The following is a 25,893-nucleotide window of genomic DNA, read 5'->3' as shown; positions in this document are numbered from 1 at the left end:
ATCAGAATATCATCAATGAAGATCACCACAAAGACATCCAGATAATCCATGAAGACCATGTTCATCAGATGCATGAAGTAAGCCGGGGCATTAGTCAAGCCGAAGGACATGACTGTATACTCATATAGCCCGTACTTGCAGGTGAATGCCGTCTTCGGAATATCCCCAGGACGGATCCTCAGCTGAAAATATCCCGAACGAAGATCAATCTTCAAGAATATACGAGCACCTCGAAGCAAATCAAAGAGATCCTCAATACGGGGCAGTGGATGCTTGTTCTTGATAGTAACTGCATTCAGCTCCCGATAATCGACACACATCCTCTTCGAGCCATCCTTCTTATCTACCAGCAATAATGGAAAAGCCCAAGGAGAGAAGCTGCGACGGATATAGCCCTTGGCTAGCAACTCATCAATAGTTTTCTTGACTTCCTCATGCTCTATAGGTGCCATACGGTAGGGCCGCTTTGCAATAGGAGCTGTGCCAGGCAAGAGATCAATACAAAACTCAATGGCGCGTTCAGGCGGCATACCTGGCAGATCATCTGGAAAGACATCCGGGAATTCAGACACCACGCGAATACCGTCCGTGGGTCTAGCCTCCATCTGATGAAGAAATCCCGAAGGCTCTACTGCACTGATAACAACCTCTTGGCCACTGGAAGCTGATAGCAAGACTGTCCTCTGAGCACAATCTATCCGAACTCCCCACTTGGCCAGAGTCTCCATTCCCAGAATGACATCAATGCCCTTGGTGTCTAGCACCATCAGATTAGTACAGAACTCTACTCCCCTCAGGGAAACACTGACTCTCGGGCAGTAAGTGTGAGACCTCAACTGTCCTCCCGGAGAAGATACTAACAGGCACCTCTTTAATGTGCTAGTATGAATACCATGATGCTCGACAAAAGACTGAGTAATGAAGGAATGCGTAGCACCAGTATCGAAAAGCACTGTAGCTGGATATGAATTAACCATGAACGTACCAATAACCACGTTAGGAGCCTCGGCCGCTGACTCGGCCGTCACGTGGTTCACTCTGCCCTGAAGTGGCGCCCTGGGCTGAGCTGGGCGCCCCTGCTGTCCCGCCTGCGCCTTCCGGGGGCAAGCGTTGGCGTAGTGCCCCGGCTGGCCGCAGTGAAAGCAGGTGCGAGGAGGTCCCTGAGCCTGCTGTCCAGTAGGAGCTGCCGGACGTGGAGCCTGCGGTGCCGGTGGAGCTGGTGGAGCACGAGCCGGAGATGCCGGTAACCTCGGGCCCTGACCTGCCTGCTGCTGTCGAGGCGGGTACTGCTACGGGGGCCTCTGCTGGTACTGCTGAGGAGGCCGGTACTGCTGCTGCTGGTACTGCTGGGGCTGCTGGAGGCGAGGACGAGTGTTGCTGCCGGAAGCAACGGGGACAATCTTCCTCTTCTTGTCCTCCATCTCCAAGTGCTTGCGCTCAGTGTTGAGCGCGCTGTCAACCAGATGGTTGAAGTCGTCGAAGCGGAGGTTGAGCAGCGCGTACTGGAGATAGTCCTCAAGACCCTCCATGAAGTGCTCCTGCTTCTTGCGGTCATCCGCAACATCGGCAGGGGCGTAGCGAGCCAGCTGAAGAAAGCGATCACGATACTTCGTGACCGACATAGTCCCCTGAATTCACAAAGACATATAGATATCGGAAGATTAACTCAAGATTCATAAGGATAGAACAAGGGGCATTAGCTCAAAAGAAATCGCTGACTGATTATACTTAAGATTACCTGCTTCAGTGCAAGGAACTCCTTCTGTTTCATCTTCATAACACCCGCGGGGACGTTGTGGCTGCGGAAACGCTCCCTAAACTGGAGCCAAGTAAGAGACTCGCGGTCATGAACTGGGTGGGACTCCCACCAGTCCAAAGCTGCCCCTCGCAGCTGTCCTGCTGCGTACAGAACTCTCTCACGATCATCGCACTGGGCGATGTCCAGCTGACGCTCCACTGCACGGAGCCAGTCGTCAACCTGAAGAGCGTCGGACGTGTGAGAAAACGTCGGCGGGTGACCCCTCAGGAACTCAGCACGCCTGTCGCGAGGCTGCGGCGGTGGAGGAGGCGGAGGCTGAGTGTGAGCCTGCTGAAGAGCCTGAACAGTGTTGTTCAGGGTGGCTATCATCTGCATCTGGAGCTGGAAGTACTGCTCCGGAGTCAAAGGCGGAGGCATCGGGATCCCGGTACCCTGGTTGTTCTGACCCTGCTGCTGGCCAGAACCGGAACCGGTGCTCCTGGTGTTCACCATCTGATTTGAACAAAAGATTTCGCGAGTAAGGATATTGCAGGAATAAACTCAGATGGATATGATAACTCTTTGAGGAAAAAGACTCAGCCATGATAAAGTAGACAGGATAGAGTTGACTGTTTTACCCCCAACGATCTAACTCGTTTCATTAATTAGTTAACTTTAACATCTAAGTGATTTCCTTTAAACAAATTTAAACTACTAAGCTATGCAATCAACCAAAAATCCAAATCAAACATGTAGCATAATAACAAGCAGACAAGTTTCACGACTTAGCCGAGTTTAGCAAAAGACTCGACTAACACAACGCGTCGCAGAACGTGCTATCGTATTATTATAAAAGGGTCACCTAGCTAACTCATGGTGGTCAGATGACTGATTCAGGCCAAAATCTACGAAAACTATTCTTCAGAGAGAGAAATCAAGACAAGAAGTGTAAAAAGTCATAGAAGTCAAGGGGTATAATAGTAAAATAATTTCAGCAGGCAAGGATTGGAGAGAAGAAGTCCTAAAACTCGACCAGTTCTATCTAGGCTTCGTCCTACAGTCGATACGGCTCTGATACCACTCTGTAACACCCGGTTTATAAAAGAACATAAACCGAGCAATCATATACGTGCCAGGATCAAGTCACACGTATATACAACAGAATGAACAGTATATCATAGCACATATCACGTAAAAAGATATAATAAAGCGAATACGAATGTTATTTATTACAATAATGACATAAATGTCTGATACAGCGGAAGCGAAGTACAAAATACGAATAAAGCTCTCCGAAGCTGAAGCAGGGCGCCACAGGGACGTCGACTGGGAGACGAACACCTAGAAGTCCTCGTAGTCCTGGTAGCGATGGACGAACTCCCTCGTGTCGGCAGGAACTGAGCAGCAGTAGCGTAGCCAAGAGGAAAAAGTAGAGAAGAGGCAAGAGTGAGTACACAACTTGTACTCAACAAGTATAACACAAACTATGAGGCTCTAGGCTGGCTGACTCAACTGCATTAGCTTTTAAGTGTTGGCAAAATTTTATTAAAACTATTTACTACGAGTTGATGAATTACCATTAACCCAGTTACATAGTAATTAATCAAGTTTAATCATACTACTACTGAGATCCAAACCAAAACCATGCCACCAAGGTAACCCCGAGAAGCACCTCCCTTGTCGGAAGGAGATAACTTCACTAATCAAAAGGAGGATCTGGGCCGCTCATAACCGTGAGCACGGCTAGTATACCAGTTTTACACTCTGCAGAGGTTGCACATCTTTACCCACAAGTCGTGAGCTACGCCAGTTGTTCATCACACTTCCTTAGGTGAGATGGCCAGCGACTCACTACGAGGCCGTTACAAAGAATCTCATTGGTAAGGCGTAACCGCGAGAGATAGGTCAGCGACGATGGGGCCCACCTCACGGGGGTACAAGCACAGGAGCGCAATCCAAGCACAGACCAGCCGGAGGAGCAGGGACCATTGAAGCTTACTACTCTTGCCCCGCAGGTAAGTTACTCCAAACCAAAAAGACCTAATTAGTAAGCCAAGTCTATCCCATTCTAGTCTTGTGGTAGCGCTGTTGTCCCAGGTTGTCGCTCTATGAACCGGTCCTTATGGAGAGTGGCCAACCAAGCACTAAGCACCGTGCTGGCCCCCTAAACCATGTTTCTACGAAAACCATCTTTTAACGAGACGTGAGCCACTCCAGCCACACAGAGGGCCACTCTCAGAATTAAGTTCAAGTAAACCATTAATCAAATTAATTAAAAAGGACCAGGGTGTGTTATAGCGCAGCAACCTAGCACAACTAACCAAAATGCAACCCAAAGGTGTATATAAAGGATATAAAGTGGCTAGGAAGTCCTTATAGGCATACAGTATTAAATGCAGTATGAAAAATGTAATTAAAGTGATAGGTTGTTCATGTTATACTTGCCTTCCTCGTACTGCTCCTGCTGCTGCTCAATGTACTCGGAAGACGGCTGCTCCTGGTACTGGTACTGGGGCTCCTCAGAAGGATCAACGTCTACTCACGAACACATGGCCAAAACAATGCACAATAATAAGCATACAAGCAAACACTAACAAAAACTAAGAAATAGTACAACAATACATGAAAACAGTGCACAAAACTACTCTAGAATTATTCTACGCGTTACAACGATCGCGTGGATATAAAGAACGCTAAAATCGGAGCTAAAACGCATAAACTAGGCCAAAAACAAGTTCTAGGGGCTTATTTGTAAGAAAACTGAAGTTTCAGGGCTTTTCTGCTAAAACCGAGGACTAAAACGTAAATAAACATTAGCTCCAGGGTCTAACTCGCAAAAAGACGAAGCTTGGACGGCGGGTTCAATTTCCAAAGAGCTCAGGGGGCTAAGTGTTAAAACCTGGACCTAAACCTAATTATTTTTCAACGCGCTAGGACTGCGGGTTGATTCTGATAAAACTCAGGGGGTCTTTAACAAAAGAGCCAGGCCGAAAGGGTACGTTTTAATCTGGGCGGTTGGTTCTGGATCTAGTGGTTCAGACCTGATGGAAACTCGATCTAATCTCACGCGTCCATCTCGGATCGGATGGCCAGGGTTTAAAGGGGGCGACGGCGGCGGCGCTGGTCGCCGGGAAATCTTTCCCGCGGCGGCGCCTCGCCGGAGACGCCCAATCCGGCGTTCCCGTGGCCGGTTTGGACAGCGGCTTGGCCCTGGGGCTTGTACGTGGCATGCGTAGTCCACAGGGGCTCCGAGCGGGGCTCGATAGGGGTTCTACCGTGCTGCCGAGGACCCACCGCGGCGGAGCAGTGGCGTGTGCGGCGGCGGAGCTCCGGCGCACGGCGTTCCAGTCACCGGAGTGTCCTATGTGCCACAATTCTAGCACAAACAGAGAGAGGAAGACGGGCTGGTGCTCACCGTGCAAGGAACCGGGATGGAGAGGTGTCGCAGGGAAGCCGGCGACGAGGTTGCGCGGCGGAGGTGGGGCGGAGCTCGCAGAGGAGTCGATGCAGGGCGTCTCCGGTCCTGCTGGTCCCTCGATCTGGTTCGGGTGTGGCCTGTGAAGGTTTACCACGGGTCAGGGCAAGCTAAGGGCCACCGGCGGCGAGGAATCACGGTGGCGGACAAGTTTACCCAGGGCGGCATCCGGGCAAAATTCCGCCGCTGCAGGGACTGGGGTTGGGGAAGGAGACCTCGGGGAGACTCCTGGAATCGAGGCGAAGCCCCTTCGGCGGTCGGTGAAGGCTTGGCGGCGGTGCACGGCGGTGCAGGGGCTCGGCGCGGCGGAGCTGTGCGAGCGGGCGGAGCTGGGGCTTCGTGCGGCGGCTGTGAAGGGGAGGGCGGATGTTGGGGGGTCCCCTGGGGCCAATTATAGGCCGGCGGTGATCCTGGGCCTCCGTGCGGTTGGGCGCGGGCGAGATCTCCGGCGGGGAGATCGGCTTTGCTGGTGCGCTAGAGAAGGAAGGGGGCGGGGAAGGGGATGACGGGCGGGCCCGGGGGCTCAGCGGGGGTGACGCGCGCGCGGGCGGGGAGATCGGCTGACGTGCGGGGTCCAGTCGGCAGACGGTTGAGAGCGGGGTGAGGTGGACTCCGGCGCGCGCGTTTGGGCCGGAGCGAGCGCGAGGCATGCCGGGGGAACGGGCTGGGCAGGTGGCGCGCGAGTTGGGCCCACGGGGAGGTGGGCCGCGGGGTCAGGCTGGGTCGGGCCGAGAGGGTTTTGGGTTTTCTGGGTTTGGGCTCCTTTTTCTACTCCCTTTCCCTTTCTACTCTATTTCCTCTCTTTTCTACTCCTAATTCAAACAAAGTTTGAATTCAAATTCACATTTGAATTCAACCCACACTCAAATAAAAGTATGCACCAGCATGAATGCAACACAAAATTTTAAACTTAGGATAAATTTTAATTACTTATAGAACAAAAATTAAGATTAAATGCGAGTCTAGCACAATAAACCTTAGAAATTTAAATAAAGCCAATTAAATTTATTAATAAATGCTGAAATTTAAACTAGGGTGTTACAACTTTGCATCCATTCCATTGTTCATGCCCTCATTTTGCTAGCTTGGTCTCAATCTTATTGATGTATGCTTTCCTATCCATGTAATGCTTGTCATGACAGCATTTACCTTTTGCAATCTTGTGTAAACGTGGTGTTTAAACTTGTTTGCAGACTTCCATCTTTAAACTCTTTTGACCAAGATAACAATCCATTTTGTTCTCATGTTGCATTTGGTTGGTTTATAAGCTTTGCAATGCGCTTTATTTTTTCTTGTGCTATTAAGGCCTATTGATCTTGGGATAGACATGGTGTTTTGACCTTGGTTAAATAATTCTTTTTGGCTATGGAGAAGTTTAGCAACCTAGTTGTAAACATGGTGTTTAGAACTAGGTGTAAACATTGTCTTTGTTTATATACCTTTCTCTCATTTGCATTTACACTAGCACACACGTACACTCACAAGTTTCGCTAAGCTAACTTTGCCACAAATTGAGATCTTAGGAATGGTAGGTTTGTTGGCATTTGTTTCTACTCCCGACTGTCACCCCGGGGGTAGTGTGTGTTTAAAATGTTTTGCAGGCATGAAGAAGCGTTTCCATGAATTCGTGATCAAAGAAGAAATCAAATTCGTCAACATCTCCAAAGTTCGAGAGCAAGGCCCGCTGTTTTCATCAAATTTTGCGCATGGACAGAGACATACAAGGAAGAAAAAGTTGATATTTAGAAGCTCCATGAAATTCCCATTCCAACGCATCCAAGATCAATGAATTTGAAGACCCGTACAAGGAGATATGGCAAAAACTTTGGACGCTGCGCGTTCTGAAATTCGAAACCGATTGCAGCGCTGGGATAAAATGGACATAACTCTCTTGTTCGGAATCAATTTTGGGCGAATAAGGACTCGTTGGAAAGAAAAATTCGTACACTTCGCAATGGAGCAATGTTTCAGTACAGGTTCTGTTCTGGAAATTAAAATAAAAATTCGTGAAAATGAGGCAGCAATGGGACAATGAGGAATTGAAGGAGGCGGCGACGATGAGAAGCAAGGATTGGGACCATGACTTAGTACAAGAAAAAGTTGAAGGAAATTGAGGCAACAAAGGTGAAGACACATTGAAGATGATATTCATACACATGAGGGAAGAAATTCAAGAATTGCAAGATGGTCCACCTTCTCCTTCTACGCCTAGCATCATGCTAAGCATGGGGGAGGATTTCATGGACAAGGAAGAAAGATCTCATGGAGTAAGATAATCACGGTTGCCACAAGATGCTCATGATTCTTTTTCCATGCTTAGCACAATGCTTAAGTATGGGGGAGGTCGCGCTACACTTCATTACGAGCATCGAGAAGGACGGTAATTCTTCCTCAACTCTCTCTTTTTCTAAATGCTTGTACATGCATATATGCCTTCAACCAAAGATGCAACCTTTGTATATCTCTCCCTATAATAACATGGCTACTAGGAGTACAACCTAGATTTGTTTTTGTTTTCAATGAATGATAACCACCATCACCTTGAGCTCACCACGATGATATTCTTATATGCTCTTGCTTATGGAAAAGTGATGAAAGTTGCTGCTTTGTTTAAACTACGCTATGTTGTATATGACTTGACCATTTGCTCTCAATTAAATGGAATTAAAATGATTAAATACCGGCTCTTTTATTTGTGGAGGTTAAATAACTAAATTCTAAACCCACATATTCTATGTTGCTCTTTGATTTAAGTCTACCGATGACCTTACACCTTGTGTTGTTTAATTTGAAAACTTAATTCCTATGCTATCTACATTTGTGAATCTCTTGCAAAGTTCTACCCACCAAAGCCTATACATACATATTCTTTCATGATGAAACCTTTAGATTGCAAACTTATATTTTGATGAGTTGGATTAAGATTGATTTCTTTGGTACGAGACTAAGAAGCTGGTCATTCCATTTTTTTGTGTAACCTTCTTTTTGCTTGCCTATTTATCCATGCATTGTGAATTTCTACTTCGGGAATTTTGCAAACCTCGCTGGATATCCACCCTAAACCAAAAATATCTTTTTGTGATTACCTCCTTGACCACAACCCAATTTGAGTATGGATTATCATTTCGACGGAATCAAAAGAATCAAGGGAACCATATAAAGAAAAGTTTTAGGAGACAAGGCTCACCAGAGATTCAAGAGGTTCTACAAAGAAGAAGGTGAATTTGAGATACTTACCCTAATTAGTTGGTTCTCCCACTATTCATACTCGAGGACGAGCATTCGTTCAAGCATGGGGGGATGGCTGGGTAAGTATTCTATGTTATCAAAAGTTCTAAGGAGTAAAAAGATTGAAAAAAAAAGAGAAAGAAAGAGAAAAATGAAAAAAAGAGGAGAAAAGAAAAATGAAAAGAAAAAAAAAGAGAAGAATAAAATGCTCCTTAGTTCTTTTTGTCTTCATTAATTTTCCAAGTTACTTTGAAGAACTATTCCATACTCAAATCTTCCAACCATGTGCAATCCGATAACGAGAACTTCATTTGTGTCTCGGGATCATCCATTTGCCACTTGCACATGTCCACCTATCTAAATGTGTGTGTTTCATCTTTCCTCCTGTCCAACATTATTTTCCAATGGCCTTTTTGACTAGTCTCGGTAATTCCATTAGATCTCTCTCTTAGTTTGATAATATTTCAAGTATAATGTTTTGCTAGGATTGTTTTTACCTACCAAGCTCCACATAAGCCTTCCACTTTTATATATGAGTAGAATAGGTTGAAAACAATCTAATGTAGGCTTGAGCGACTTGATGAGATGAGTATTTCCATGATCTTTTGCAAGAGAACCTCACTTATGTTTGATATGCATTCTTTTGAAAACTCTTCACGATGAAACAAGGTAAAGGTTTGAAGTTCGCTTAAGTTTGAGAGCATTGCATTTATTTATTATTGTGGCTTGTTCTTTAATTGCTAGTCTATCTTCCATAATGAAAAAGTAGCCGGTCACAACATGAACTTAAATGCTAAATACTTGAGAGAGCAATATGTCTTGTTATGTATGACTAAGTGTAGAGAGGACAATGAGGGGCAACGCTGATTTCTTTATAAGCAAAGCTCCTGGACTTACTCGAGGATGAGCAAGGTTTAAGCATGGGGGGAATGTTGGCGCTCCTTAAGTACCCCTTTTATCCCTTGTTTATCCTTGATAATGGCATGAATTTAATATCAAAATCACTAACCGTCCTAACCCCGGCCTAATTATTGGTCTATTTTGCAGGTTTTTGGCCTATTTTGAAGCATGAAATGACGAGGCCCGTGATCGAGTACTAACACGGAGAAAGACGAAAGCCAAAGCCCAAAGGAAGGACCAAAGCCCATGTTGATTCGAAGCCCATTCACGCACATCCATCCTCCAAGAGAGCCCAAAGGACCAAGCCCACGAAGATGAGATCAAGATACTTCGGGATTAAGCAAAGCAAATGAAGATTTAAGGAAGGATTCCCTATCCTATCCTTCCCTCGAAGATATCTCCAAGATAACGACGTCCAAAGGGGTGCAATTGTGAAGGACAGAAACTCTAGAAGATGCGAGGAGTCTACACGTGAAAAATAAGACCGAGGCGAGCCCGAAAAGGGGTAGGCCCGCCGGCCTAGGCCTATGGGGCCGGCCGGCCCAGCCCGTTTTCGAGTCGGTTTGGCCTCCCCTTCGACCGGTGGCTTCCTCGGCTTATAAATAGCTCCCACCTTATTCAACTCGAGGCATCCATCCACCCAGAACTCGACGAAAACCTAGAGCAAAGACCGGAGGGAGACGACGGCCGCCGCAAGTCCTCGACGTTGCCTAGGAGATGGCTTAGGCCGCCCCTAGCCGCCATGGCCTCCCTGCGTGGTTGTGCCAAGGCGGAGTTCCGGAGCCATGCCATCAAGGCATATGTACATTGAATGGTGATGTTAATCTAATCTTGTCTCTACTTTGATCCACTTCGATGCATGCTTTCTCGTTCATATGATAGCTAGCATATGTTCTTAGTAGGAATAGATCTAATCGTGGTGATTAGTCTTTGTCTTGCGGATTCATCATTGTGGTGCATGAGAAGCCGGTCGTATTATCCTCGTGTGGTGACAACATGCGGGAGGGAAAAGGCCGGATGAACGTGTAATGTTGAGTAGGATGACTCTTTATCATGGTATGAGTTAGATTAGGTTATCGCTTTGGCCGGAGTTGCATCTAGAAGATAATAGGCTTAGTCACCCCTTTTGTTATGCTCTGGTTGTGTCTTTGTTCATGGATGAGATCAACCTATACACATCACTCACATCTTATATGGGTTTACTCTTTATATGCAATTCATGCTTCATGTTAGGATAGATCCGTTAGATTAGATGGAAAACCCTAGGTCGTTCATTGCTGATCCGTGGATTGATAAACCTTGGATGGAATACTCTAAGGGAAAAGCTACACACGATCCGTGCGCTTGCGGTACGTAATTGAGGGCTCTAAGGAGCGTCAACACTTATGCATCTCATACATGCATACGTCAAGAATATCATCATCGTTGCATCATAGTGTATGCACCATTGAACCAACATCATGGCAAATGCATCATGAGATTGAACATTTGCATAGTGACATTTTATAGGCATAAAAATCATGTTTTGTGACTAGCTAAATCTTGAGCAAGGATGTTCCAAACACTACTCTAGACCAATCTTCAGTGCTATCCTTCCTTGATATCCGTAAATTTTGCAATAACTCTCATCGACATCTGCAAACGATCCACGCCGAAGGATATTCTTATCTCGGCTCAGCGAGAGCTTGACCACCTTGCCTCATCGCCGTTGATTGTCCTTTCACCTTTTCTTCTAAACTTGAAAATCTTGTATGGCGAGTTTGTACCATTTAGTTGAAGGGCGGTGCAAGAGTCCAAAACAGATGTTTTCTTGAACACGTCGTCATCATGAAGAGGTGGTAGACTTGTTGAAAATGCCGAGATGATCAAAGCTACCTATGTCATTGCTGTTAGAACGAGAATGCATACAATACCTGAAGTCAGACCTATTACCATTTGGACAACAATCAAGAAAGATGTGTATTTCTCAATCAGCCACCCTGTTCTCTTAATCCTTCGTGAAGTGTTCAACTCTTATCTGCATAGGAACATACCGTCAAGATCAACCTTCTCTAGTGTAACTTTTCCCTTCTGGCTTTGATGGGTATTATGTTTCTCTTCCCTTGAAAGTCTTTCGCTCCGAATCTCGGGACGAGATTCTTTTTAAGGGGGGTAGGCTGTGACATCCAAGAGTTTTAAAATGCTAAGCAAGAAATATTAAATATGATTTCATGCTTAATAAACAAGAAAAACTCAAATTATGTATTTCTTTTGGGAAATAATAAAAGTGTATGTTTGAATATGCATGTGTATATATTTCTTATCATAATTAATGCATGAAATAATAACAATTTCAAAAATACAAATAAATGGAACAAGGGCATAACTCCAAAATTATGGTTCAAATAAGGTTTTGCCCAAAACAAAAGTTGTAGGGTTTCAAAAATAGAGCAACTTTCATGTTGGGCAATGTTCAAGTTATTGCATGCATTTCTAAGAAAAATTTGAAATTTCAAAAGGGCTTTAAACTTTACTAATAGAATCTGACTTATAATTCAAAAACTAAGTCTCAAATGAAGTTTTGCCTAAAACAAAAGTTGAAAATCTCAAAATTTTGAACAACTTTCGTATTCACAAGTTTTTCATTTGAGGCCAGGAAGTAGGAGAAAAACTAAATTTTGCAAACTGTATTTTGAACTTCAGTTTATTTACCAAATTGCCCTCATCACCATCTCCTTATCTCCTCCCTCTCTATTTCTCACCGTGACGGCGTTCGCCGCCGGCGTCGGCCACCGGCCACCCCACGCATCGCGCCCCCGACCAAACCAGCTTTCTCGCCCCCGGTATAGCCCAAAACCGCTCGTCCTGGCACCTCCTTCGTGCGACGCGCGTCCTCGATGCCTGGTGACACACCACGCCGCCCGCGCGGTCGTCGACGGCCGTCGCCTCGCCGTCGCTCTCCTTGGCCGCATAGCCCTCCCGCAGGCAGCGCACCCGTGCCCAACTCGTCCTCCTCATGCCCAGCGCCACATAAGGGGCTGCGACCCCGTCCCCTCTGCTTGCCCAGGAGCTCGCCGTCGCGCCATGGTGCCGCCGCCCACGGCCTCCACACGGAGCCCCCTCCTCCGCCCTCCCTCGACCCGAGCCACCCCCGGGAACAGGTCCCTCTCGGCTCACTGGTCCTCCCCGACCCCTCCACCGCCGCCCCAACCCTTCGGAGCGCCGGGGCCGCGGCTTGCCGTCGCCGCCGCTCCCTAGGTCGCCGTGGAGGTCACCTCTCCGGCCTTCCTCTGCCAAACCCAAACCCCCAGCGAGCTTCACCGGTCTACACTGGTCCACCCAGGCTCGAGCCTGCCCCGAATCGGCCACCGGAGCGCCGCCTCCACCGTGAACCACCACTGTCGGCCGCCTGCGCCAGTCGACCTGCCACCACAGGCCACCCCGAGCCGCGCCAAAACCACCTAGAGGTAGATCTATGTCCCCTCTACCTCCTCCACCCTGGACCCCTCGCCGCCGGAAACGACCGGCGCCGGCCTCCCTGCGCGCCATCCCCTGTTTTAGTCCAGCCAGGGGCTGGATTGCAAAGCCCCAAATCTTCTAGGGGGTTTTCTACGAATCCAGGGACCCTGTTGTAATATCCAGTTTTGTTTTTAAATTTTTTACTGTGAGTTTGTAAATTCAATTAAAAATCATAGAAAAATCCTAAAATAGCAAATAAATACTTTATGGTAGAATATACATGTGATTCTAGTGTTACTATAAAAATTTCATTTTAATTTCTCATGTTTAGCTATAGTTTTAATTAAATCTTGATTTATGCCTAGTTTAAATAGTTTTATTTCTTCAATTTGTCTACAATGTTTCATGAGTTGAAACTTTTACAGTACCTTTAATTTGGTTCCTAATTACTGTAGAAGAAGTTTGAGAATTTTTAGTAATGCCTAACTAGACCAAATGGATTTTGTTAAGAAGAAATACATTAAATGAAGAAAAATAGTTCCTTTGCCCGGAAAAATCTAGTACTGTTATTAGAGATTGTCTTGAATGATAGAATTATTCTGGTTTATTAGGAGCCCTTGTAACTTTGTAGAACTATCTGTAAAAAAATTAATCTTGTTCCATACAACTATACATTGTTGTATTTTTCATGCAATGTATACTTATGTTCCGAGTCTTGAAAATTTACAACAAACTCATCTTAAGGATTATAATCTTCAGTTAAAAGATCATTACCAGCACTTACATTCCCTAGCCCGGGGAATTATTTGTGGGTAGAAATATTTCTCTGCACCTCCATAAAAGAAGAACAGCACTCCCAGCTCTTTTATTTGCTAGTATAGATAAAATTACTACTCTATAAATGACTGCCCAATAAGTAGAAAACAAAATAGTTATTTTCTTAACTTGAGTTTTATTGGACTACAACTTTATCGTGAAGGAAAAATAATAACATCTACATTGTTGAGCAACTCGAAACTGTGCATTCATACATATGCATTGTCGCATTTCATTTAGGTAGGATAGAAGAACCGCGTGAATGACGTGATATCGGAGCCGAGCCAGAAGACAGTGAATGGTGGATACGTCCAGAAGATGGATGGGTGGATCCCGATGTACAAGACCGAAGGAAGCTGCTCGTTGAGCAATTCTCCTCTAACTAACTCTGACATAGTGTTATTCCCAGGCAAGCCCCAGAGCATGTCCTATCTATTTTAAATTTATGCAACTTATTGTTATTCCTATCTACTTGCGCATATAAGTTTAAAGGAGTTGCTTGGAACCTTAGCTGCATAATTCCTAGGTACCTATGCTTGAACACTAGTATGTGTAGGTCGCTAGATGGCTAGGCTATTGGTTCGATAGAAGTCGAGTGATTTCCTGTCACTCGCGAGAATTATAGGAGTTGAATGTCTACTACATACTGCAACTATAAGGCTTACGGGCGGGGCTGTGGTACTTGTGATGCCCCGTCTGTTTAGTGAAAGATGATAAGGCTGTAGTGTGTGGTAGTGGTGGTTAAGCTTTTGAACGTACTAACCACATGCCGAGAAATATGGTAATCGGTAAGCTTAAGTACCTGATCGGCCCAGTGAGTGGACTTCTCCCTCACCCTCTTTGAACGTTGTTCTCATGTGGCCACATACGGGTGCAAGAAGGCTCACGACCCGATGTACTGTGGCGTGGATTCTTGTAGTCGAGGTGGGTGACCCTGATCCGCAACCCGGAAAGAAAGGGGAAAAGTCGCGTGGGCGAAGCGAGATGTTGATCCCCATGCGTGTGTGTTAGGTCTGCCTAGCCAGGTTAATAAATTCGATTCGAATCGTCCGCTTCTCATGGTTTGGGACTGCTTAACCCTTTTGCCACATAGAGTAAGAAGTGAAAGATGAAGATGATGAATATGGTTGGTTGGATGATGAAAGATAATTGTTTCCACCATGTATGCTATTGGATAGATGCTCACCTAGAATGGTTAATTGAACTAGAACCTGAAAGCTAAAATATGAAATTAAGGATCTACTCTTTACTGCTTTTCGGCAAACAAACCCCTCAATCCAAAAGCCTTGCATGTCTAGATAAAGGGCTAAGTATACCCTTAGTCGTGTAAGCCTTGCTGAGTATTAGTATACTCAGCATTGCTTGTGGCTTTGTTTTTCAGGTGGTACATCTGAGGATGTGGCTGACATCATGTACGGGCTTCATCATGACGTCTTGTTTCGACGCTAGACTATCGTTCGTTTTTTTTTGTCAAACTTGAGCTCTGTTGTACTTTTATAAATTCAAACTCGGTTTGTAACAATAATTTAGTTTCATACTCTGTTTTGTAAAATTTGTGGAATATTGCAATCTCTGGACTACTTTGTCGATCCTGTTTCAAGTGGTTTTATCGGGATTTTACCCGACAGCACTGTCGGATTACTCCGTTTTAAGTGTGTGTTAACCCTGGTTGCCGTTTCGGTGATGGTTAGCGCACTTAAGCCGGATTAATTTAGTCGGGGCTGCCACAACTGGACCTTGTTTTGGCATTGCGATCGTGAGTTGACGTTGATCCTTCGGAGGAGTACCAGTACCCGGAGCAGCCACCATCTTCAGAGCAGTTTGAGCAGCAGGAGAACTTTGAGGAAGGCAAGTATAACATGAACATTCCTATCACTTTTAAATACATTTTCATACTGCATTTTAATATTGTATGCCTATAAGGACTTCCCTAGCCACTTTATATCCTTTATATATCCCTTGGGTTGCATTTTGGTTAGTTGTGCTAGGTGTCGCGCTATAACACACTTGGTCCTTTTTAATTAATTTGATTAATGGTATATGCAACTTAATTTTGAGAGTGGCCCTCTGTGTTCTGTGCTTGAGTGGCTCACTTCTCGTTAAAATTGGTTTTTCTAGAAACATGGTTTAGGGGGCCAGCACGGTGCTTAGTGCTCGGTTGGCCACTCTCCCTAAGGACCGGTTCATAGAGCGACAACCTGGGACAACAGCGCGACCACAAGACTGGAATGGGATGGTCTTGGCTTACTAATTAGGTCTTTTTGGTTTGGAGTAACTTACCTGCGGGGCAAGGGTGGTAAGCTTCTATGGCCCTCGTACTGAGTGGCCTCGTCTGTGCTTTGTGTCTTGACGCTCACTAGACCTGCTCCATAGTCGCCGATCCAACCCTCGCGGTTACTCCTTACCAACGAGATTCTTTGTAACGGCCTCGTAGTGAGATTGCTAGTCATCTCACCTACGGAAGTGTGATGAACAACTAGCGTAGCTCACGACTTGTGGGTAAAGATGTGCAACCTTTGCAGAGTGTAAAACTGGTATACTAGTCGTGCTCACGGTTATGAGCAGCCCAGATCCTCCTTTTGATTAGTGGGGTTATCTTCCTTTGATTAGGGGGGTTCCCCTGGTGGTTTGGATTGGTTCTCAGTAGTTCATAATTAATTTTGATTAATTTCTATGTAACTGGGTTTACGGTAATTCATCCACTTGTAGTAATTAGCTTTAATAAAATTTTGCCAAGATTAAAAGTTAATGCAGTTTAGTCAGCCAACCTTAGAGCCTCATAGTTTGTGTTATACTTGTTGAGTACAAGTTGTGTACTCACTCTTGCCTACTCTACTCTTTTCCTCTTGTTCTCCTTGGGGATTCCCTACTGCTGCTAAGTTCCCAGCGACGTGGAGGAGTTCACCCAGAGCTACCAGGAGTACGAGGACTTCTAGGCAGTCGTCTCCTAGTCGACGTCCCTATGGCGCCCAGCTTCCGAGAGTTCCATACCTGTTTTACGCTTCCGCATATTTTGTACCAGACATTTTGTCATTTATGTAATAAATAACATTCGTACTCACTTTATTATATCTTTTTACGTGATATGTGCTGTGATATACTGTTCATTCTGTTGTATATACGTTTGACTTGATCCTGGCACGTATATGATTGCTCAGTTTATGTCCTTTTGTAAACCAGGTGTTAGACCATCCGATACGTCATTCCTTGGGGGATTGTACCTACTTGCATGGTTAGTACGTGGGGCCCACCGGGGAAGGTTGCCCCACCCGGTAGATACCATGTTTGCGGTTTCAACGGGAGATTTGGGTTGCCTCGGGATCTTTCTAGACTCAGCAGCAGGTACGGCGGCAGCAATTTGAGCTAACTGTGTTTCTATCATTTTGTTGAAACTTAACTGATTTTTCAAGGCAGAAGAAAGAGTTTCAACTTTTGCATTTATATTTTGCAAAACTTTGTCGTTTGCCGCAAGCTTCTTATTTAACGATTCATTGATTTTAGCTTGGCCAAAGACAAGATCTCTCAAGGAGGGTTGGTTTGAATTAAAATTCGAATTGAAATTTGAGTTGAAGTTGTTACCTCCTCCTTGGAATGGTGGGCGTGCTTGACCCCACCTGTCACACCCGGTTTACAAAAGGACATAAACCGAGCAATCATATACGTGCCAGGATCAAGTCACACGTATATACAACAGAATGAACAGTATATCACAGCAAATATCACGTAAAAGATATAATAAAGCGAGTACGAATATTATTTATTACAATAATGACAAAAATCTTGTACAGAGTATACGGAAGCGTAAAACATATACGATAACTCTCGGAAGCAGGGCGCCACAGGGACGTCGACTGGGAGACGAATGCCTAGAAGTCCTCGTAGTCCTGGTAGCTCCGGGTGAACTCCCTTGTGTCGGTAGGAACTGAGCAGCAGTAGAGTGTCCCCAAAAGAACAAGAGGAAAAAGTGTAGAGGAGGCAAGGGTGAGTACACAACTCGTACTCAACAAGTATAACACAAACTATGAGGCTCTAAGGTTGGCTGACTCAACTGCATTAGCTTTTAATCTTGGCAAAATTTTATTAAAGCTATTTACTACAAGTTGATGAATTACCATAAACCCAGTTACATAGTAATTAATCAAAATTAATTATGATACTACTGAGAACCAAACCAAACCAAGCCACCCAGGGAAACCCTCCTAACCAAAGGAAGATAACCCCACTAATCAAAAGGAGGATCTGGGCCGCTCATGACCGTGAGCATGGCTAGTATACCAGTTTTACACTCTGCAGAGGTTGCACATCTTTACCCACAAGTCGTGAGCTACGCTAGTTGTTCATCACACTTCCTTAGGTGAGATGACTAGCAAACTCACTACGAGGCCTTTACAAAGAATCTCGTTGGTAAGGAGTAACCGCGAGGGTGTATCGGCGACTATGGAGCAGGTCTAGTGGGCGTCAAGACACGGAGCACAGATGAGGCCACTCAGTACGAGGGCCATAGAAGCTTACCTCCCCTGCCCCGCAGGTAAGTTACTCGAAACCAAAAAGACATAATTATTAAGCCAAGACCGTCCCATTCCAGTCTTGTGGTAGCGCTGTTGTCCCAGGTTGTCACTCTATGAACCGATCCTTATGGAGAGTGGCCAACCAAGCACTAAGCACCGTGCTGGCCCCCTAAACCATGTTTCTAACAAAAATCAATTTTAACGAGACGTGAGCCCCTCAAACAGACCACTCTCAGAATTAAGTTGCATATACCATTAATCAAATTAATTAAAAAGGACCAAGTGTGTTATAGCGCGGCACCTAGCACAACTAACCAAAGTGCAACCCAAAGGATATATATATATAAAGTATATAAAGTGGCTAGGAGAGTCCTTATAGGCATACAGTATTAAAATGCAGTATGAAAATGTATTTAAAGTGATAGGTGTTGTTCATGTTATACTTGCCTTCCTCAAACTGCTCCTACTGCTCAAACTGATCTGAAGATGGATGCTGCTCCGGGTACTGGTACTGGGGCTCCTCAGATGGATCAATGTCTACTCACGATCACATGGCCAAAAACAATACACAACATAAACATACATGCAAACAAGAGCTAACACTAAGAAACAGTACAACAATACATAAAAACAGCAAACAAAACTAAGCTAGAGCTATTCTACGTGTTACAACGATCGTGTGGACATAAAGAACACCTAAAACGGAGTTAAACGCGAAAACTAGGCCTAAAACAAGTTCTAGGGGCTTAACTGTAAGAAAAACAGAGTTTCTGGGAGTTTTCTGCAGAAACCAGGGACTAAAACATAAAAACCAAAAAGTTCCAGGGGCTAACACGTGAAAAGGTCAGGGGTGGACGGCGGGTTCTATTTCTAGGAAGATTAGGGGCTAAAGTGATAAAAACAGGACCTATCTGGAAATACTTCTGAACTGCCTAGGACCGCGGGTTGGTTTCAAAAGAGTTCGGGGAATCTTTAGTAAAAAGACCACAGCGAACCAGTATCTACGCTCATGGGCTGTTGGATCTTGATCTAGTGGCTCAGATCTAAAGGAGACTCGATCTAATCTCGCGCGTACACACCTAATCGGACGGCTCACGAAGCTCGCGAGAGCAGGCGGCGGTGGAGCTCGCCGGAATTGAGTCTCCGCGGCGGCGTGCGGCTGGGAGCTCGCCGGCGTTGGCTGATCTGGGGCTCCAGGGGTCCTCTCGGGGTTCTGTTTTGGCCGTGGAGTACCGCCGTGGCATGCGTAATGCACTGGAGGACACAGGGAGGCGGATCGGGGCTCGGATGGGGCTTGCCACGGCAAGGGGGTGGCACTGCGCGGCGGCGCCCGCCGGCATGCGGGGTTTGAGCAAAAAGAAAGCGCCACGGCCGAGGCTAACTAGCGTAAAAGGAGTAGGAGTCCTGGGCGGTGCTCACCGGGCTCGGATCTTGACGGGGTAAACGGCGCAGAGGTGTCGTCGGCGAAGTCCGGCAGTGGCGTTGCGGCGGCGCTCGTGGAGAAGGGGATGAAGAGGGAGCCCGGGCGCCTGGACCCCTCGGGTCGACGTGCGGTGCTCCTGTGAAACCGGTGGGAGGGTCAGAAGGGGCCCGAGGGCCGACGGCGGTGAGAAAACGGGGCGACGGAAGTGCTCACCGGCGGCGGGTCTCGGTGGAAATCCGGCCGCTACACAGGCCGGAGTCGCAGTTGGAGGCTTCGGGGAGGTTACTGGCGTCGGGGCGAAAACGCTGCGGGGGCTCGGGCCGACCGCGGGTCGATGGAGCGGCATGGCTGTGGTGGCGCAGGAAGCTCTGCTCCGTTTTGAGCGCGGAGGGCTGCGGCGGCTAGGGTGTGCGTCGGTTGGGGAGGTTGGGATGGGTCGCAGGGGGTGTCACAGCTGGTTTAAAGGGAGTAGGGCGGGGATTGCGGTGTGGAGGCAAGGAAGGAAGGGCCGGGGATCATGGCCGGAGATCTCGGCCGGTCCGTTGCGCGGGCGAGGAACGCGGAAGGGGGACGGGGAAGCTGACAGGTGGGGTCGCTTGGTCAGTGGAAAAGGGGGGTGGGCGACGCGCGTGTGGGCTGGCCAGCGCGGGGAGGAACTGGGCCTCGCGCGGGGTGTGGGGGCCTGGGCTGAGTGCGGGAGAGCAGGCCTGCTGGGCTGGGCACGGGGAAGGGGCGCTAGGCCGAACGGGTGAGCGGGCCCAGGGAAGAGGAGAGCTGGGCCAGCGCAACGCGGGCCGGCGCAAACGGTGCTGGGACGTGGGGTTCGGGCCGAAGGGAGAGGAAAAAGCTGGGCTGCTGGGCTGCCTGGGTTGGGCTGGGGAAAAGGGAAGGTGGGCCATTGGCCGGTTGGAGTTGGTTTGGGCTTTTCTAATTCCTTTCCTTTTCTATTTCTAACCAAACTCAAATCTATTTGAATTCAAATGAATTTGAATTCAAACTCCTATACAAACAAACAAAATAAAACCATGCACCCTAAAATAAATTTTAATTATTTTATGAAGCAAAAATAAATTATAAAAGCAAGGCTAAGTAAATTAAATCCTAGAAAATTAAATAAAGCCATTTAAATTTATTATTAAATAGGAAAATTAAATTAGGGTGTTACACCACCCTTGGCCTCCTTGTGGACGGAACCCGTTGTTGTTGTTGTTGTTGTTGTTGTTGTAGGCTGCATCCTCATGGGTCTCGGGGCAGTCATTCCCCGAGTGTCCACCATTATCACAAACCTTGCACGTCATGTACGAGTTCATAGCTTGGGCATAGTTGTTCCTGTGCTCTTTGAATTCTGACCTTTCTTGAAGATGTTTTAGTAGGAGGTCCAGCTTGGCGACAAGCATATCCGTTTCCTTGATGGTGTGCATTCCGCCTTTGGTTCGGGGCTGGGAACACTCCTCGTTCCAGCCCTGGTTGGTGACCATCTTCTCGATCAAGGCTTTGGTATTAGCAATGGTGAGATCGAGATAGGCCCCTCCAGCAGCAGCGTCCAAATGGGCTCTTGATGTTGTCGTTAGCCCGTTGTAGAAGCTTTGGAGTACGAGCCACTCGTCCATCCCATGATGAGGACAGGCGGGTATATATTCTTGGAGTCTCTCCCAAGCTTTCGGGATGGATTCCATCCCTGTCTGCTGGAAACTTGATATTCTTCCTCGCAAGGCATTTGTTTTGCCTAGCGGGAAGAAATTGGCGAGAACACCGCGGAACATTTGTCCCACGTGTTGACAGCTTTAGTATTATGATAAAACCATTGTTTCGCTTTCCCCAGGAGGGAGAAAGGAAACAAGCGAAGCCTGATGATGTCAGCCGTAACGCCCCGTATGGTTACGGGCTTGCAGAGCTCCAGAAAGTTTTGGAGATGGGCATTGGCGTCCTCATTTGGCTTGCCACAGAATGGGCTAGCCTACACCATGTTTATGAGGCTGGACTTCAGCTCGAAGTTCACGTCCCCAACATCAACGTTGGGTCCAGTCGCCACATTGGCGGCTGAGGGGACGGAGAAGTCGCGTAGAGTCTTCTCAGCCATGGGTTCGGTTGTTGTTGCTGGTTCCAGAAAAGCTGGCTCGCTTGTCGACAACGAGAGCTGAGGAGGGACGACGCGAGGTCGGACCCTTCTCATGAGCTTCTCGGGATTTTCAACAAAGTTTGTCGGCAAGGAGAAACCAGTCATACACTACCCTATTTTCATCCAATCAGGAGAAAACAAAAGGTGATATTAGCCTGTATGAGCAGTAGCTACCTCTTATTCATAATGCCATGTTTATGCATTAGTAAAGATCTTTTACACCTAGTGCCATCCCCGGCGACGGCGCCAGAAATGCTTGTTGGCATTTCTTAGCGCAATCACTAGGAATGGTTAGTTCCCAGTAACGGCGCCAAGAAACACTGGGTCGGTCGCCCCACAGCGGTGACGCCATGGGGCGGCGTGCGGTATGTCTTAACGATTACAGAAGGATCCGCAAGCGCACGGATATACCATTGTAGCATTTCATCCGGAAGTATTCAGGGTATTGTTATTTATATTTTCCCAAGGGATGGGTATGGTGTGTAAAGATGACTGAATACATAACCATAACAATTATGAGATAAGGTGTGAACTGCTGATCATACAGGGGTAAGTAATAATAAAGATAATCGAGGGTAATGTGACACACACAAGATCAGCCAAATCTCATGAATAAAGAATAAACAAATACACTTAAGGTTAGTGGGAGCATAGGCAAACAAGGTCCTAGTATACTATTCATGTCAGCAGAGAAGCTATGTTAGTCACACACTTAGAACTGCAGGTGCCGGGAAATTAGGGACATCGGGGAAAATGACCCGTTCTGGAGAACGTCCAGACCGTTTCATCTTTGCATGAACTCCTACACGAATTCCTGAATGTTGGGGAGTACACTAACCGAGAAGCAGCTTCCCAGCAGACCGACAGGGCTGTCGCCACCTGCGGTCTACCCCAGTCAAACCGTGGAGCACCATCATATCCGAAGGATCCCGCGTACCCGAGCCCCATGCTCGCATACGTGGTCACTACCCTAGCGCCCCCGGGTCCCCCACCATTCGGATGGACAGGTAAGACGCTAAGACAAGCCCGAAAGCACAACGAACCGATATCCTTACCCAGATCATCTGGTCTAAGCAGGCAACTAATACAACTTGAATAAGAACAGAACTTGGCTACGCAGGCTAAGAACATAGCAAGATAACCAAGAACGAACTCTTTATGAATAGCATAATGATAGTCGGAATACAAAGCCATACCAGAGGCCGAGTATTGCTCTCCGACCCAGAGACGACTGAATTTGCTAAGGAATTGAAGTACTAGCCTAGCTCCACTGCCCTAAAGAGTACAAGTCACAATGAGAGAGGGAGAGAGGCTTTTCCAAGTGGTGTGTGTGGTGAGAGTGGTGAGAGGCCCCTCTTATAGTGTTTGAGGTCGGTTCCCGCCATCCCTTTACATGGAAACATTCATAACCGACCTCTAGAGGATCAGAGCTAATCTCCCGCCAAAATGCATCTGGACGGGATGCCGGGGTGATTCGGCCGGCCCCCCTTTGCCGCCTCTGGCCACCGCCTTTCTTTGGGTCACTGCTTGGTGGGTCCTGATGTCAGATGCTCGGTGCCGGGGCTTGGTTGGTCGGTTTGGTCTGTCTGGTGGGCCCCTTTTGCTTGTGTTATGCAGGACGCGATATTCTATGACTTCATCTGCGTATTCTTCGTGTTTTCTTTTTATTACGGACTTGTGCTCCTGAAAACATAAATTCTCCAAAACAACTATGGAGCTAGGTTAGGGATACAAATATGTTAGAAAGAGGCATATTTTTCCTTCTCTTGTGAGTATAGTTGACGGTTATATTTTGCACTTAACGACCGTCAACAGGGCGCAACGCCGAGGCCTATGTAGATGACGTTGTCATCAAAACAAGGTCCGATAATCAGTTCATTGCCGACCTACAAGAAACATTTGAAAATCTTAGGAGATTCAAATGGAAGCTAAACCCCACCAAGTGTGTGTTTGGCATCCCGTCCGGGAAGCTACTCGGCTTCATCGTAAGCAGCCGAGGCATTGAAGCCAACCCGACGAAGATCAACGCCATCAGGTTCATGAAGCCACCCAGGTGCAAGAAGGACCTGATGAAGCTTACAGGGTGAATGGCAGCCTTGAGCCGGTTCATCAGCCGGCTCGGTGACAAAGGCCTGCCTTTCTTCAAACTTCTTAGGAAGTCGGACAAGTTCAAGAGGAACGAGGAAGCTGCCCTAGCTTTCCAACAGCTCAAAGAGTCCCTCACAACTCCACCCGTCCTCACAGCTCCAGAAGATATAGAGACACTACTCCTCTACATCACAGCAACCACTCATGTGGTCAGCACCGCCCTGTTCATCGAATGAGACGAACCAGGCCACATCTACAAGGTACAATGACCCATCTACTTCATCAGTGAAGTACTCGGCGAGTCCAAGCTACACTACCCCCAGGAGCAGAAACTCCTCTACGCGGTCCTCATCACGTCAAGGAAGCTGCGCCACTACTTCCAAGCGCACAACGTCAAGGTGGTCTCCTCCTTCCCACTCGGCGATATACTTCACAACAGAGACGCCAATGGCAGGGTTGTCAAGTGGTCGGTGGAGCTAGGGGCCTTGTCCATCGAGTTCCTCCCCCGCTCCACCATCAAGTCACAAGCCCTGGCCGACTTCATCGCTGAGTGGATAGAGATCCAGGACCCTCCACCCGACGAACGACCCGAGCATTGGATCATGTACTTTGATGGTGCTCTCAACCTCGACGGTGCCAGTGTAGGCATCCTCTTCATCTCCCCGAGAGGAGCAGTTAAAGTATGTCTTGCAGCTACTCTTCAAGGCCACCAACAACGCGGCCGAGTACGAGGCTCTCATCCACGGTCTCAATATCGTTGCCTCCCTTGGCATCAGGAGGCTCCACACCTACGGTGACTCCAAAGTCATCATTCAGCAAGTCAACAAGGATTGGGACTGCACTCAGGAGAAGATGGACACCTACTGCAAGGAGATACGTAAGCTCGAGGCCCACTTCTACTGCCTGGAATTCCATCACGTCCTCCGGGACTACAACGTGGCAGCTGACATACTCTCCAAGCTGGGCTCCAAGCGGTTACTCATCCCGGCCAGTGTCTTCGTGCAGGCTCTCAACTCCCCCACTGTCAAGATCGAAGAGGAACCTCCCACCAAGCCTGACCTAGTGCCAGCCCTAGGCCAGGAAGTTCTGGTCATCGATCCAGATTGGCGATCCCCGATACTCGACTTCATCATCAACAACAAGTCCTATACGAAGGACAAGGAGCATGAGCGACTCACCCGTCGAGCCGCAAACTACGTCGTCATTGGAACAGAGTTGTTCAGGCACTCGGCCTCTTCAGGAACCCTCTCCAAGTGCATCTCCCAGCAAGACGGAGTCTGACTCCTCGGCGAGATTCAATTGGGAACCTGCGGAAACCACACAGGAGCGTCAACCCTGGTTGGCAAAGCCTTCAGATCAGGCTTCTACTAGCCGACGGCCCTGTCTGATGCCCAAGTCATCGTCAGACGATGCCTAGGGTACCAGTTCTTCTCAAAGCAGCACGTCCCGGCTCAGGCCCTGCGGACGATTCCTCCTTCCTGGCCATTCGCCTATTCGGGACTCGACTCAGTGGGACCACTCAAGGTGGCACAAGGCAGCTACACTCATATATTCGTCGCCATCGACAAACTCACCAAGTGGATTGAAGTGAAACCGGTCTCATCCATGTCAGCAGCCAAGGCAGCCGAGTTCATTGAAGAAATAACACACAGGTTCGGAGTGCCCAACCGGATCATCATAGACTTGGGCTCTTCCTTCACTGGATCCGAATTCTGGGATTTCTGCCAGGAGAGCTGCATCGACGTATACTATGCCTCCGTGGCTCACCCACGATGCAATGGCCAGGTGGAACGTGCCAATGGCTTGATCCTTCAGGGGCTCAAAGCCAGAATATTCGACCCGATCGAAAAATACGGCTCCAAATGGATCCAAGAACAACCCAGAGTAGTATGGGGGCGGCACACACAGAGAAGTCGGGCCACCGGCTACTCCCCCTTCTTTATGGTCTACGGTTCTGAGGCTATCCTCCCGACGGATATTGCCTTTGGTGCTCTGCACACTCAGAACTACAACCAAGGCGAGGCCGAAACAACTCGGCGAACTGATCTCGACTCGGCTGAGGTGCTCTGTCTCACGGCAGCCCTCCAGCATGCCCGGTACGAGCAGTAGCTTCGCCCTTATCATGACAAACATGTTGTTGGTGTTTCTTAGCGCAATCAC

General features: G+C 47.4%; 1 protein-coding gene and 1 non-coding gene across 2 annotated transcripts in view; both read left to right on the top strand.

The window, feature by feature from the left end:
- The window catches only part of LOC120713335, a 74,200-nt gene extending 49,186 nt beyond the window's left edge, over positions 1-25,014 (top strand). Inside the window, exons 2-4 of the mRNA XM_039999319.1 lie at positions 23,461-23,728; positions 24,020-24,374; positions 24,427-25,014. Coding sequence (XP_039855253.1) covers positions 23,461-23,728; positions 24,020-24,374; positions 24,427-25,014 — 1,211 coding nt within the window. The remainder of the gene's footprint in view (positions 1-23,460; positions 23,729-24,019; positions 24,375-24,426) is intronic.
- On the top strand, positions 21,135-21,241 carry LOC120639345. Its single transcript, XR_005661351.1, has one exon. It is a non-coding gene; the product is annotated as a small nucleolar RNA R71 (small nucleolar RNA).
- Positions 25,015-25,893: the final 879 nt, after the last annotated feature.

The sequence above is a fragment of the Panicum virgatum genome, chromosome 6K, assembly GCF_016808335.1.
Source record: "Panicum virgatum strain AP13 chromosome 6K, P.virgatum_v5, whole genome shotgun sequence".
Classification (NCBI taxonomy): Eukaryota; Viridiplantae; Streptophyta; class Magnoliopsida; order Poales; family Poaceae; genus Panicum; species Panicum virgatum.
Note: the sequence above shows the minus strand (reverse complement) of the source record. Positions and strands in the feature narration are given on the sequence as shown.